General features: G+C 42.4%; 1 protein-coding gene across 1 annotated transcript in view; it reads right to left on the reverse strand.

The window, feature by feature from the left end:
• Nucleotides 1-437: 437 nt before the first annotated feature.
• LOC141110754 (excitatory amino acid transporter 2-like) overlaps nt 438-16555 on the reverse strand; it is a 470509-nt gene continuing 454391 nt past the window's right edge. The window contains exon 10 of the mRNA XM_073602336.1: nt 438-1797. Coding sequence (XP_073458437.1) covers nt 1533-1797 — 265 coding nt within the window. The 3' untranslated portion in view covers nt 438-1532. The remainder of the gene's footprint in view (nt 1798-16555) is intronic.

Here is a 16555-nt window from a genome sequence, read left to right on the forward strand (position 1 = left end):
AGTAAACACATTTTGCTATGCTTCAGTTATGAATGGATACAGTGAATGAGTGGTGAGGGGGGGGGGCAAAAAGGAGGGGGTAAACCCAGGAAGTAGGGGTATTGGCAACACACCTAGTGAATAGGGTGTGCCCAGGCACTCCTGGTACACCCCCTGCGTATGCCTATGATCAGACTGAAGCAGACACAAGCCCTCTCTACAAAAGAAGTCTATGAGTCTGCTGACGTAGTGTATAATGTACCGTGGCTGACATTACTGTATATCTTAACATTTGTTAAACAGATAAAGTTTCAGTCCACTGAGAGCTTTGTCTAATAGGTAATTCACAAAACGCTGTATTTAACACATTGTTTTAAAAGAATATGCTTGCATAAATATGAAAACAACATTTTTTATTTAAGGTAAGTAACAACATATACATTCCATTTAAATGCTGCCTTTTGCCATATTAGAACTGCTTTAACTCTTTTGCATTTTTATGCCAAAAAAAAGCATAATATGACACAGTATTCACTATATTTCAAATCAAAGATGAAAGAACAGCAGCTACAATCTGAAACGCTTCCCACTGCAGCAAACCTTATTTAGTGTCAATATCCTGTACAAGCTGCTTAGACTAGTTGTTTTGCTAATAAGCTTAAGTGAAATGCATCTACAAAGGAGGACTGTGGCTGCCATGCTTTCATGTATATGCTGGATTATAGGTTAGAGAAGGCTGCAAAATATGCTGCCATCCTATGCAGGGATTGTGTAGGACATTGACCGAGAGGGAAGCTCTAGAGTACACTTCTTGGATTTTTAAATTAAAGCTACTGCATAACGTAATACTTTGTTCAAAATGTAAAGATGCACCATCAAATTACTTGTCCCATTATTTTAATGTGAATTTGAATGTGCCCACATTATTATCACAGACACATGTAAGGATGCATGTCATACATTGGAGCAAAGCCCCTGTGTGGCTCAAATAGATGCAAGAATGCCATCCCCATTTGAAATTGTGCTTTGTTGTACCTCCCATTTTAAAATCTCACCTACTCAGATGTACCACACTTTTTTTACAATGACTTTTATTTAATTTATTTTTTATTTAGACATACAATAAAATAGCTTTCATGAAAAGACCCCATAGCATAATGACCTTCAGCTGTGTGTTTCCATGATTTTGGTGCTCAAAATTGGTCTGTTTTGTTACCTCTGTAGCAGAAGGAGTCTTGAAAGCTATACAGTACTCAGCAGCTGGATACTTCAGACACTACAAATTATGATATTCATAGATGAGGGTTCATTTCACAAGCTTCCACTAACTGCAAAGTTGGGCACCCAGATTTTGGATTATAGTTCCTATAGGAGTGAATAGAGGGGACAGCAAAGGCAGCAGCTAACCAGTAGACATCGCACCAATGCCTTGCCTGATTAGTGCTAATGTTAGTAAGGAAAGCTGGGTAACCTGAGGCTGGCACTGAAAAATAAACTCACTGCTGCAATCACAATGTAGCTGAAATAACAGCAAATGCAGCAAAGGGTAAAAATTAAAGGTGCAGAGATGGCTCCACCTGAACTTCATACTCATCAGTAGGCAAGGAGGCATAGCCAGAGAATGGTGGGGTGCCAATGCCCTCCCTGATAGGTTTCCTTGCACCTTCGTGATTCATTGTGTGCAATTTCATTATATCTGATCCATCCTTCACATCATGTTTGGCATCAATAGCAGCTAACTCAGCTTTGGAAAGGTGGTAGATGATGCCAGCTCCAAATGAATCACCAACCACATTGATTGAAGTCCTCATTCGGTCTCTGTTAAAACAAATTGGGACATAGTTACATACAGTGCCTTGAAAAAGTATTCATACCCCTTGACATTTTCCACATTTTGTCATGTTACAACCAAAAACGCAAATGTATTTTATTGGGATTTTATGTGATAGACCAACACAAAGTGGCACATAATTGGGAAGTTGAAGGAAAATGATAAATGGTTTTCAAAATCTTTTACAAAAAAAAAATCTAAAAAGTGTGATGTGCATTTGTATTCAGTCCCCTGAGTCAATACTTTGTAGAACCACCTTTCTCTGCAATTACAGCTGCAAGTCTTTTTGGGTAGGTCTCTACCAGCTTTGCACATCCAGAGAGTGACATTTTTGCCCATTCTTCTTTGCAAAATAACTCAAGCTCTGTCAGATTGGATGGAGATCGTCTGTGAATAGCAATTTTCAAGTTTTGCCACAGATTCCCAATTGGATTTAGGTCTGGACTTTGACTGGGACATTCTAACACATGAAAATGCTTTGCTCTAAACCATTCCATTGTAGCTCTGGCTGTATGTTTAGGGTCGTTGTCCTGCTGGAAGGTTAACCTCCGTCCCAGTCTCAAGTCTTTTGCAGACTCTAACAGGTTTTCTTCTAAGGCTGCCCTGTATTTAACTCCATCCATCTTCCTATCATCTCTGACCAGCTTCCCTGTCCCTGCTAAAGAAAAGCATCCTCTCTACAGTACATGATGCTGCCACCACCATTTTTCACAGTGGGGATGGGGGTGTTCAGGGCGATGTGCAGTGTTTTGCTTTTAGGCCAAAAAGTGCAATATTGGTCTCATCTGACCAGAACACCTTCTTCCACATGTTTGCTGTGTCCCCCCCATGGCTTCCCCAGCTGAAATTCTTATGGCTTTCTTTGAACAATGGCTTTCTTCTTGCCATTCTTCCATAAAGGCCAGATTTTTGGAGTGCACGACTAATAGTTGTCCTGTGGACAGATTCTCCCACCTGAGCTGTGGATCTCTGCAGCTCCTCCAGAGTTACCATGGGACTCTTGGCTGCTTCTATGATTAATGCTCTCCTTGCCCGGCCTGTCAGTTTAGGTGGACGGCCCTGTCTTGGTAGGTTTGCAGTTGTGCCATAGTCTTTCCATTTTCGGATGATTGATTGAACAGTGCTCCGTGAGATGTTCAAAGCTAGGAATATTTTTTTAAAACCTAAAACTGCTTTAAACGTCTCCACAACTTTATCCCTGACCTGTCTGGTGTATTCCTTCGCCTTCATGATGTTGTTTGTGCACTAAGGTTCTCTAACAGACCTCTGAGGGCTTTACAGAACAGCTGTATTTATACTGAGATTACATTACACACAGGCCGACTCTATTTACTATTTCTATTTAGTGACTTCTGAAGGCAATTGGTTCCACTAGATTTTAGTTAGGGGTATCAGAGTAAAGAGGGCTGAATACAGATGCACGCCACACTTTTCAGATATTCATATGTAAACATTTTAGAAAACTATTTATCATTTTCCTTCCACTTCACAATTATGTGCCACTTTGTGTTGGTCTATCACATAAAATCCCAATAAATTACATTTACGTTTTTGGTTGTAACATGATAAAATGTGGAAAATTTCAAGGGGTGTGAATACTTTTTCAAGGCACTGTAGTTAGTCTGGTTGAAAAAACACACAAGTCCATCCAGTTTAACCCACAGAGATAAAAGCATACAAAAAAAAACACACACACACACAGAAAATCTCCATATACACAATCCTATGCACACAGTTGATCCAGAGGAAGGCAAAAAACAAAAATGGATCCAATTTTCTCTAGCGGGGGGTGGGGGGATCTATTGCATATTTTCACAGCTCTTACTGTGAAGAAGACTTTCCGTATTTGGAGGTTAAATCATTTTGCCTGTATAGATAGAAAAAGGGGGGTTTATGGCGCAATGAGTGTCGTGTGTATACTGATGATATTATGAGTTCAGTAAAAAAGTCCATTAAGTTCAATTGGAACATCCAGGGCGGCTTCTTGTTGGCCTCAGACATTTGATGCAGCACCTCCTTAGAGACTGAAGTGGCTCAGGGTAAACTGATAGAGAAAAGAGGGGGCCCAATCTAGGTGTACTATAAAACATACTGTATATATTGGGAAAGATAATTGGCAACTTATACATACAGTATAAAGAACTCGCTCATCAATAGGTTAGGGCGTCTGGTGGTAATCTTCAGCATAATATGACACCTTAGTACAAGCGAAGCGAACACACTAGGTGGACTGGTGGGTAACCTGTAGAGCCAAGAAGACACACCAGGGGGTGCCAGACTTTGCAGAGGATTACCACCAGAGGCCCTAACCTATTGAAGAGCGCATTCTTTTAACTGTTTGTGTAAAATGCCAATTGTCTTTCCCTCCAATAAATACATTTTATATTACACATGGGTCACTTACCCCTTCTCTCTCTAAATATCTTTTCCTCCAGACATAGAGTGTACCCCCTTGTCCTCTGTGATTACCTTACCATGAATAACTCCACACCAAGTTACTACAGGTATAAAGACCATTTATGTATTTAAACATGTTGATCATATCCCTCCTTAATCTCCTCTTCTCAAGAGAGAATAAATTCAGTTCAGCCAATCTTTCCCCACAGCTGAGCTCCTTCATGCCTCTTTTAGGTTTGTTCACCCTTCTCTGCAATTTCTCCAGTTCCCAACATCCTTTATGTGAACTGGTGCCCAAAAATGCACTGCATATTCCAGATGAGCCCTGACACTGTGGTCAGTTTACGTGATTCTGTCATCTGCAGCCTGCTATCTGTCTCCTATCTCCTGTGTCTCATCTGTCCTTCTCCCCCTCCCCAGCCTGCCTGTCTGCTCATACCAGCGCTTGCCCCCCCTTCCCTCCTACTCTCATAACTGCAACTAAATTGTCTTATCCCCTCTGTACCATAATAACAAGTGTCCCTGTGCCTGTGTAATGTAAACAATCTTCCGATCTGTACCTATATGAGCTCCTCTCCCGGAGCTCAGCTGACTGTCGGCTCTCTCTCTCCTCTCTTCCCCTCCTCCCGGCTGACATCAGCAGGAGGGCTTGGCCCCGCCCACTGAAGCTGTGAGCTGGAAAGTGAAGAGATGCAAGGAATCAGCTGAGCGCCGGGAGCAGAGCTCATATAGGTACAGGTCAAAACACTTTTTACATAACACAGGCACAGGGACACTTGTTATTATGGTACAAAGGAGATAAGACGATTTAGTTGCAGTGGGTTAACAACCACTTTAAGACTTTTTAAAAGCTATAGATTGATTTAATCAGAAACCAAGGTGACCCAGATAACCACTTTGATATGAGAAGCCGAGACCATTTATAATGATTGCCGCTTATTACAATATATGGTATATTTAAGTATATTTTTTATTTATATGCTAAGTTAATGTACCATTGTGTAAATATTCAAAGCAATTATAACAACAATGGGCTTTATATACATTTTCTCCAGTTACCCCAGTGACCATAGTGGTATGGGCTGGCATGCCTTTCTCCTTCTATGACCCCCACATCTACCATTATATGGGGGAGGTTTGAGTTTGGCACATGGCTAAAGTGGCAAAAACAAGCAATGATGAATGTACACTATCTTACCAAATGTATAGGGACGTCTGCCTTTACATTCACATGAACTTTAATGGCATCCCAGTCTTAGACTATAGGTTTCAATATTGAGTTGGCCCACCCTTTGCAGCTATAACAGCTACAACTGTTTTTGGAAAGCTGTCCACACGGTTTAAGAGTGTGTCTATGGGAATGTTTGACCATTCTTCCAGAAGCACATTTGTTAGGTCAGGCACTGATGTGGACGAGAAGGCCTGGCTCACAGTCACCACTCTAATTCATCCCATGTCTTTATGGTCCTTGCTTTGTGCACTGGTCCAAATAATTTGGTGGAGGGGTATTATGGTGAAGGGCATGTTTTTCAGGGGTTGGGCTTGGCCCTTTACTTCCAGTGAAGGGAACTCTTAAGGTGTCAACATACCAAGAAATTTTGGACAATTTCATGCTCCCAACTTTGTGGGAACAGTTTGGGATGGCCCCTTCCTGATCCAACATGACTAGCAACATGACAGCAGTGCACAAACAAGGTCCATAAAGATATGGATTAGCAAGTTTGGGGTGGAAGAACTTGACTGGCCTGAATAGAGTCTTGACCTCAACACAATAGAACACCTTTGGGATGAATTAGAGTGGAGACTGCGAGTCAGGCCTTCTCATCCACATCAGTACCTGACCTCTGGAAGAATGGTCAAACATTCCCATAGACACAATTCTAAACTTTGTAGACAGCCTTCCCAGAAGAGTTGAAGCTGTTATAGCTCCTGTCACATACCTGACAGCTGAGCCTGACATGCAGAGGGAAGGCCTCTCGTATAGCCCCCTGCTCGGAGACCACCAATGTTGTAACAGTGGCTGCGAGAGTTCAGTGATGTAAAGGTGCCTGTACAGTCTTGCTTGTAGCAGGTGCGTCACCAAGATGGATCAGATAGCTGAACAGCAGGTGTTGGCAGGAACAGCAGGTGTTTGCAGGAACAGCAGACCCTGGGCTGGTGGTAGCAGGCAGAAGTAGGCAGTGGCAGTAGCTGGTGCAGGAAGACTAATGGCCCACGATAAAGGCTACTCCAGTAGGAAGGAGCAAGGCAGGTGCATTCAGGGCAGAAGTGACACAGGATGCATAGTCAGACAAGCCGGGTTGGTAACAGACGGACATATGCAGGCATGGACAGCAGACAAGGAATGGTCAAGGTACAGGAAGAGATTGGCAACACAATTTCAGGCAGATAAGCAGAAGGTAGAGGCAAAGTCCAGATTCAGGCCAGGGTCAGGGTAGAATATAATCAAACATAGTCAGAGGCAAGTCAAGTCTATTACAGAAGTAAACAGGATCAAGTTCAAGAACACAAGTACAGCTGCAGACCAGACATCAATGTTCTAGTGCGACTGCTGCACTTATACAGTGCCTTGCAAAAGGTTGCCTCACAACCTGGAATTAACATGGATTGTTTGAGGATTTGCATCATTTCATTTACAGAACATTCCCACAACTTTGAAGATGTTTTTTTTTTTTTTTTTTTTTATTGTGAAGCAAACAACAAATAGGACAAAATAACAGAAAAAGTCCATGTGCATACCTACTCACCCCCCTAAAGTCAATACTTTTTAGAGCCACCTTTTGTGGCTATCACAGCTCCAAGTCGCTTTGGATAAGTCTCTATGAGCTTGTCACATCTTGTCACTAGGCCATTCCAACACATTTACATGTTTCCCCTTAAACCACTCAAGTGTTGCTTTAGCAGTGTGTTTGGGGCCATTGTCCTGCTGGAAGGTGAACCTCCATCCTAGCCTCAAATCACACACAGAGTGGTACAGGTTTTGCTCAAGAATATCCCTGTATTTAGCACCATCCATCTTTCCCTCAACCCCGACCAGTTTCCCAGTCCCGACTGCTGAAAAACATCCCCACCATGCTGCCACCACCATGTTTCCTTTAGAAATGTCATTTTGCTCTCAGACTGTTCTAAACACGGGAAACATGCGCTACTTTACAGGTATACTATAGACACCCACCAGGTACGAAATTTAAAGGAATATTTCACTTTTATTGTTTAAGCATTATTAAAATCACTGCTCCCAAAAAACTTTTTTTTGCATTGATACATGTCCCTTGGGGCAGGACCCAGGTCCCCAAACACTTTTTATGACAATAACTTGCATATAAGCCTTTAAAATTAGCGCTTTTGATTATTCATGTTCGTGTCACATAGACTTTAACGGTTTTCGCATGTTCGAATGAATTTTTTGCCTGTTCGCATGTTCTGGATGCGAACCGAACCGGGGGTGTTCGGCTCATCCCTAAACAGATCATGTGACACTTAGATTGCACACAGGTGGACATCATTTCACTAATTATGTGACTTCTGAAGGTAATTGGTTGCACCAGAACTTTTTATGGGCTTTATAACAAAGGGGGTGAATACATATGCACATGTCAATTATCAGTTTTTTATTTATGAAAAATAGTTTTATGTATGTATTTTTCTAATTTTACTTCACCAACTTAGACTATTGTGTTCTGATCTATCACATATAATTCAGATTAAAAAAACATTGAACTAATGGCTGTAATGTAACAAAATAGGTAAAAAGCCAGGGGGGTGAATACTTTTGCAAAGCACTGTATATGCCATTTGGTGCCAGTGTTAATGGCAAACCTCCATGCGCAAAGGCCTGCACACTTCCATGCAAATATTTGTATGCATGCACACATTCGTGCGCCCGTGCCTCGCAAGATGGGCACCTGCAAGATCACGCCTGTGCATTTGCCTTTGAGCATCAGCTGCACTATAGCCAGCATGTCCCTGACAACTGCAAAGGGTGTGCCTACTCAATATTAAACCTTACAGACGGAGACTGGGATGCCATTAAAGTTCATGTGTGTGTAAAGGCAGGTGTCCCAATACTTTTGGTAATATAGTGTATATACAGTCAGGTCCATAAATATTGGGACATCGACACAATTCTAATCTTTTTGGCTCTATACACCACCACAATGGATTTGAAATGAAACGAACAAGATGTGATTTGACTGCAGACTTTCAGCTTTAATTTGAGGGTATTTACATCCAAATCAGGTGAACGGTGTAGGAATTACAACAGTTTGTATATGTGCCTCCCACTTTTTAAGGGGCCAAAAGTAATGCGACAATTGGCTGCTCAGCTGTTCCATGGCCAGGTGTGCGTTATAACCTCATTATCCCTTTTACAAGGAGCAGATAAAAGGTCCAGAGTTCATTTCAAGAGTGCTATTTGCATTTGGAATCTGTTGCTGTCAACTCTCAATATGAGATCCAAAGAGCTGTCACTATCAGTGAAGCAAGCCATCATTAGGCTGAAAAAACAAAACAAACCCATCAGAGAGATAGCAAAAACATTAGGTGTGGCCAAATCAACTGTTTGGGACATCCTTAAAAAGAAAGAATGCACCGGTGAGCACAGCAACACCAAAAGACCCGGAAGACCACAGAAAACAACTGTGGTAGATGACCGAAGAATTCTTTCCCTGGTGAAGAAAACACCCTTCACAACAGTTGGCCAGATGAAGAACACTCTCCAGGAGGTAGGTGTATGTGTGTCAAAGTCAACAATCAAGAGAAGACTTTACCAAAGTGAATACAGAGGGTTCACCACAAGATGTAAACCATTGGTGAGCCTCAAAAACAGGAAGGCCAGATTAGAGTTTGCCAAACAGCATCTAAAAAAGCCTTCACAGTTCTGGAGCAACATCCTTTGGACAGATGAGACCAAGATCAACTTGTACCAGAGTGATGGGAAGAGAAGAGTATGGAGAAGGAAAGGAACTGCTCATGATCCAAAGCATACCAACTCATCAGTGAAGCATAGTGGTGGTAGTGTCATGGCGTGGGCATGTATGGTTGCCAATGGAACTGGTTCTCTTGTATTTATTGATGATGTGACTGCTGACAAAAGCAGCAGGATGAATTCTGAAGTGTTTCGGGCAATATTATCTGCTCATATTCAGCAAAATGCTTCAGAACTCATTGGATGGCGCTTCACAGTGCAGATGGACAATGACCCAAAGCATACTGCGAAAGCAACCAAAGAGTTTTTTAAGAGAAAGAAGTGGAATGTTATGCAATGGTCACGTTGCATGCATTTCACTTGCTAAAGACAAAACTGAAGGGAAAATGCCCCAAGAACAAGCAGAAACTGAAGACAGTTGCAGTAGAGGCCTGGCAGAGCATCACCAGGGATGAAGCCCAGCGTCTGGTGATGTCTATGCGTTCCAGACTTCAGGCTGTAATTGACTGCAAAGGATTTGCAACCAAGTATTAAAAAGTGAAAGTTTGATGGATGATTGTTAATCTGTCCCATTACTTTTGGTCCCTTAAAAAGTGGGAGGCACATATACAAACTGTTGTAATTCCTACACCGTTCACCTGATTTGGATGTAAATACACTCAAATTAAAGCTGAAAGGATGTTTGGTGATGATGACATCATTTTTCAGGATGCGGCCGTTTACCATGTGATCACTCTGTCAAATGATGGAACGATCACATGTAAACAAACTGGCGTGATATCCAGTTCCTCTTTCCCTTCTCCGTCTAGTGTGAGTGGAGAGGGGAGAGATCGGTGGCAGCAGCGCTGTGGGCTGGATGTGTAGTGCCCACAGCGCTGCTCAGTGACAACTCCATCTATCCATCCATTCTCAGCCATGCATACCCATCCATACTCTGCATACTCAACCATGCATACCCATCCATACTCTGCATACCCATCCATCCATACTCTGCATACTCATCCGTACTCTGCATACTCAGCCATGCATACCCATCCATACTCTGCATACCCATCCATCCATCCATACTCTGCATACTCATCCATACTCTGCATACTCATCCATACTATGGATACCCAGCCATCCATCCCTCCATACTCTGCATATCCATCCTCTGCATACTCATCCATACTCTGCATACCCATCCATCCATCTATCCATCCATCCATCCATACTCTGCATACTCATCCATACTCTGCATACTCATCCATACTCTGCATACCCATCCATCCATACTCTGCATACCCATCCATCCATACTCTGCATACCCATCCATACTCTGCATACCCATCCATCAATCCATCCATCCATACTCTGCATACTCATCCATACTCTGCATACCCATCCATCCATCCCTCCATACTCTGCATACCCATCCATGCATCCATCCTTTGTATACTCATCCATATTCTGCATACTCATCCATACTCTGCATACTCATCCATACTCTGCATACCCATCTATCCATCCATCCATACTCAACATACCCATCCATACTCTGCATACCCATCCATACTCTGCATACCCATCCATCTATCCATCCATCCATACTCTGCATACTCATCCATACTCTGCATACCCATCCATCCATCCATCCATACTCAGCATACCCATCCATACGCTGCATATCCATCCATCCATACTCTGCATACCCATCCATACTTGGCATACCCACCCATACTCGGCATACTCATCCATCCATCCATACTCAGCATACCCATCCATACTCTGCATACTCATCCATCCATCCATACTCTGCATACCCATCCATACTCATCCATCCATCCATGCTCACCCATCCATACTCAGCCTACTCATCCATCCATACTCAGCATACTCATCCATCCATCCATGCTCACCCATCCATACTCAGCATACTCATCCATCCATCCTCATCCATACTCAGCATACTCATCCATCCATCCATGCTCAGCCATCCATCCATCCTCAGCAATACTCATCCATCCCATCCATAATTAGCCATACCCATCCATACTCAGCCATACCCAGCAATACTCAGCCGTACCTAGCCATACCCAGCCGTACCCAGCCATACTCAGCCATATCCAGCCATAACCAGCCGTACCCAGCCGTACCCAGCTGTACTCAGTTGTACCCAGCTGTACTCAGTAGTACCCAGCCATACTCAGCCGTACCATCTATACCCAGCCATACTCAGTCATACCCAGCTGTACTCAGCTGTACCCAGCCATCCCATCTATACCCAGCCATACTCAGCCGTACCCGGCAATACTCATTCATGCTCAGCCATCCCCATCCACGGCTCATCCATCTCCATTCATGCTCATCCATGCCACATCCATGCCACTACAGTGCCGTAATAGCTAGTCAAATTAGATTTGAAACTTATGTCCCTAGAACACCTGATGGTGCTCCCTGCATGTTGACCCTCTGTATGTGGCCAGGCTGTGAAAAAGTCTCACAAATGTGGTATCACCGTACTCAGGAGGAGTAAGAGAATCTATTTTGGGGTGTAATTTTTGGTATGTACATGCTATGTGTTAGAAATATTGTGTAAATGGACAACGTTGTGTAAAAAAAATGCGTTTTCATTTTCTTTACACATTTTCCAAAAACTTGTAGAAAGAAATGACATGTTCAAAAGACTCAATATGCCTCATAGATTATACACTGGGTTGTTTTCTTTCCAAAATTTGGTAATTTTTGGGGCGTTTCCATTGTTCTGGTTCTCCAGGGCCTTCAAAAGTGTAATGCCGCGTACACACGAGCGGACATTACGGCGGACTTTGCCCGGCGGACTGGATTTCGTCGGACAATTCGATGTGTGTGGGCTCCAGCGGACTTTGTTTTCTCAAAAGTTGGACGGACTTAGATTTGAAACTTGTTTAAAATTTATCCGTTGAAATCGAGTCCGGTCGAAAAGTCCGCCGTCTGTATGCTAGTTCGACGGACAAAAAGCCATGCTAGGGCAGCTATTGGCTACTGGCTATGAACTTCCTTGTTTTAGTCCGGTCGTACGTCATCACGTACGAATTCGACGGACTTTGGTGGATTGTGTGTAGGCAAGTCCGTTCATTCAGAAAGTCCGTCGGAAAGTACATCGAAAAGTCCGCCGGGCAAAGTCCGCCGTAATGTCCGCTCGTGTGTACGTGGCATAAGAGGTAGTCAAGAATTTATATCTGTAATTTATGCTCCAAGAACGCCTGATGGCGCTCCCTGCATGTTGGGCCTCTGTATGTGGCCACGCTGTGTAAAAGTCTCACACATGTGGTATCGCCACACTCAGGAGGAGTAGCAGAATGTGTTTTGTGGTGTAATTTGTGCTATGCATATGCTGTGTGTGAGATATAACCTGCTAATATAACAATTTTGTGAAAAGAAAAGAGAAAAAAAAAATCTTGATTTTGCAAAGAATTGTGGGAAAAACTTACAACTTGAAAAAACTCACCATGCCTCTTACTAAATTCCTTGGAATGTCTACTTTCCAAAAAGGGGTAATTTGGGGGGTATTTGTACTTTCCTGGCTTGTTAGGGTCTCAAGAAATGAAATAGGCCGTCAGTACTTCAGGTGTGATCAATTTTCAGAGATTGGCACCATAGCTTGTGGACTCTATAACTTTCACAAAGACCAAATAATATACACTGATTTGGGTTATTTTTTACCAAAGATATGTAGCGGTATAAACTTTGCCCAAAATATATGAAGAAAAATTACTAATTTGCTAAATTTTATAAGAGAAACAAAGAAAAATAAATTTTTTTTACAGAATTTTCGGTCTTTTTTCTTTTATAGCGCAAAAAATAAAAAACTAAGTGGTGATTAAATACAACCAAAAGAAAGTTTTATTTGTGTGAAAAAAGGACAAAAATTTCATATAGGTACAGTGTTGCATGACTGAGTAATTGTCATTCAAAATGTGAGAGCACCGAAAGCTCAAAATTGGTCTGGTTAGGAAGGGGGTTTAAGTGCCCAGTGGTCAAGTGGTTAAAATTGAGTGATTCCACATTTGTTTCCTCTGCTTAATCTGCAAAAACAGTAACAGCTGACTATAGTTTTCTTTATTTTTAATTTTTTTAAACTGTTTATTAAAATTCCAACCTTCTGGCTTTAAGAGTTTTGAAGCATTTCTGTGATTAGTTTTTTTTTTCTACACATTTATACAATTGAATTAACATTTTCCAAGAGTGGTGATTCCATACTTTTAGACAGGGATTGTATAACCAGTTCATATGGTCAGTGGAAAAGTGAGGTTTAATGCCTGGAGGCTTTTTTTAAGTGCTATAAGCCTACAGTCAAAATTATTGGATTCGTAGCAAACTTTATCAATGTATCATAATCTTATTAAATAAATGTAATGCTTTTAATGACTTGTTTGTCTTTTGATGAGGTGAAAGTTCGACATTTTGCACATATAAATATAAATACCAAAATTAAGAGCCAGGGGGAGGCTCCTCCTTGGCTCTGGTCACATGACACAACCAAGGTAAGGACTTCCCTGACTCTAAACTGCCCCTGCATCTAGTAAGTTGATGAGAGAAATCTGTGCTGAAGGGGGTATGTGCTGGTGGTGGTGGGGGCGCGCTGTACTGAGGAGTTGGGCTGTGAAGGGGGTCTGTACAGACAAGGTGGCTCTGTACAAGGATAGACTTGGAGGGTAGTTTAGGGCTGTGAGAAGTGATCTGTACAGTGTGCTCTTGGTGGGGTGATTTGACTGGGAGGAGGGGATAACTTTTAGTTGTATTCTGTATAGTGGCCTGTGTGTTACGCACTCCTGAACCCTGCACTTTCTGTGTTAGCCACTCCTTCCGCTGCATTATGTGTGTTACACACTTTTTTCCCCCCTGCATTCTGTGCATTATTCATTCCTGACCCCTACACTCTCTGTGTTACCCACTCCTCAGCCTTGTACTCTCTACATTACCCACTCCTGAGCCCTGCACCCTCTGCACTTCTGGACCCTGCATTTTGTGTGTTATGCACTCCTGAACCCTCCACTCTCCGCATGTCACACACCTGGGCTCTGCACTCTCTGTGTTACCCACTCCTGGCCCCTACACTGTATGTGTCTGTTAAAATCTCACTTGTAGCATATTAATTACAGCATATTTTGTGGATATAAGGACTGTGACATACTGTATGTGTGCTGTGTATACTGTGAGTAGGCTCAGGTTTTATTTCACTATGCCCCTGCAGGCACCTCCCAATGTCAGCATAGTCTGGTGTTCCCGGGCTACATGTGCTCCTTTATTACTTAATGTATCCTTCTTGATCACCTTCAGTCTGAATATCATCCTCAACACTCCACAGAAACTGCTCTCCTAAAATTAACAAACAATCTACTAATGGCCAAAACCAATGGACACTATTCTGTACTCCTACTCCTGGACCTTTCTGCTGCATTTGATACGGTTGACCACCCCCTCCTCCTCAAAAAACTCCACACCTTTGGTCTCCATGACTGGTTCCCTTATGTTCTCACATATCCACCTTTAGCGTTACTTACAATTCTACTTCCTCCTCTCCTCTTCCTTTCTCTGTTGGGGTCCCCCAAGGTTCTGTTTTTGGACCTCCCCTTTTTTCAATCTACACCTCCTCCCTGGGTCAGCTGCTAGCCTCCCATGGCTTCCAATACAATCTCTATGCTGTCGACACCCAAATATATTTCTCACTCCCTCTCCAGTCTCCTCACTTATTAACAGATATATCAGTCTGGATGTCACACCACTTCCTCAAACTCAATCTATCCAATACCAACTTATATTTTTTCCTCCACCACATGCCCCTTCCCCCGATCGCTCTGTCAAAACTGATGGTACAACTATCAGCCCATCCCCGCATGCCAAGGTCCTAGGTGTTGTCCTGGAATCTGAACTCTCCTTTAAGCCCCATGTCCAATCACTGTCTAAATCTTGTCACCTCAACCTCCTCAACATCTCAAAAATACATCTCTTTCGAACCAATGACACAACAAAGCTCTTAAATCACACCCTGGTCATCTCTCACCTTGACTTCTGCAACTCCCTTCTCATTGGCTTACCTCTACATAGGCTATCTCCCCTTCAACCCATCATGAATGCTGCTGCCAGACTCATCCAGCTTTCCAATTGCTCTTTGTCTGCTACTCCTCTCTGTCAATCCCTCCACTGGCTTCCATTCACCCATTGAATTATATTCAAAATACTAACAACAACTTACAAAGCCATCCACAATTTAGCCCCCAATTACATCACTAGCCTAGTCTCAAAATACCAACCTAATCATTCTCTTTGTTCCTCTCAAGACCTCCTGCTCTCTAGCTCCTTTGTCACCTCTTCCCATGCTCACCTCCAGGACTTTTCCAGAGCCTCTCCAATCCTATGGAACTCCTTACCCCAATCTGTCCGATTATCTCCTACTCTATTAGCTTTTAGACAATCCCTGAAAACTCTACTCTTCAGAGAAACCTATCCTACCCACACCTAACAACTGTATTTTCATTTTCTCCATCAGTTCATCCCCCACAGTTATCACCTTTTGTTTCACTTGACCCTCCCTTCTAGATTGTAAGCTCCAATGTGCAGGGCCCTCTAATTATTCCTGTATTTAATTATATTTTAACTGTACTGTCTGTCCTCATGTTGTAAAGCGCTGCGCAAACTGATGGTGCTATATAAATCCTGTATAATAATAATAATTGTAATTTTTTTTCCTGTTGGATGTTAAAAATGATTGGCACTGGGTAGATATGCTAGGTACGCCACTACCCAAAACAACTCTAGTTTCCCTAAGAGAAACACTAATCAATTACACTGTTATAGATTTTGGTGCAAATGCACAGCAGCAGTGCGAAAGCAGTCTTATGGCCCTTTCACAAGGATCAGTTTTTTAGTTAAAAAAAGAGGGAACAAAAATGCATGAAAAATGCATCCCTTTAAATCCTATGGAACGCTTCACACCCTTCAGTTGCGTTTCAGTTGGTGTTTTCTGGTGCATGTTCGGTGCATGTTAAAAAACCTCACCAAAATGCACCTCCCTATTGAAATGAATGGAAAACATAGCAAAAATGCATCAAAAGCGCATCACCTTTGCGTTTTTGGTACCTTTTCTGAGTCACATGTCCATTTTTCACAGGTGCAAGCAACCAGAAAATGCATTGGAAATGCATCAGAAATGCATCAATTCAAGGAAAAACCATGGCAAAAACACATATGCATTTCTAACATGTTTTTGCAATCAAGCAGTGTGAAGGCAACCTGAGGCTGGCAGATGTGTTCCTGAGAATGTTGGTCAGGGAGACATTACCCAGTCATGAAACTGCTGGGTGCAACAATTTTGCTTACAACTGTTTCTTCCTGGGAGTTCCTTTCACTTAGCTACAGTATAGCTGTCCTAAAAATGAAGGTCTAATTTCTAAAATAAT

This window comes from Aquarana catesbeiana, linkage group LG10 (genome assembly GCF_042186555.1).
Source record: "Aquarana catesbeiana isolate 2022-GZ linkage group LG10, ASM4218655v1, whole genome shotgun sequence".
Classification (NCBI taxonomy): domain Eukaryota; kingdom Metazoa; phylum Chordata; class Amphibia; order Anura; family Ranidae; genus Aquarana; species Aquarana catesbeiana.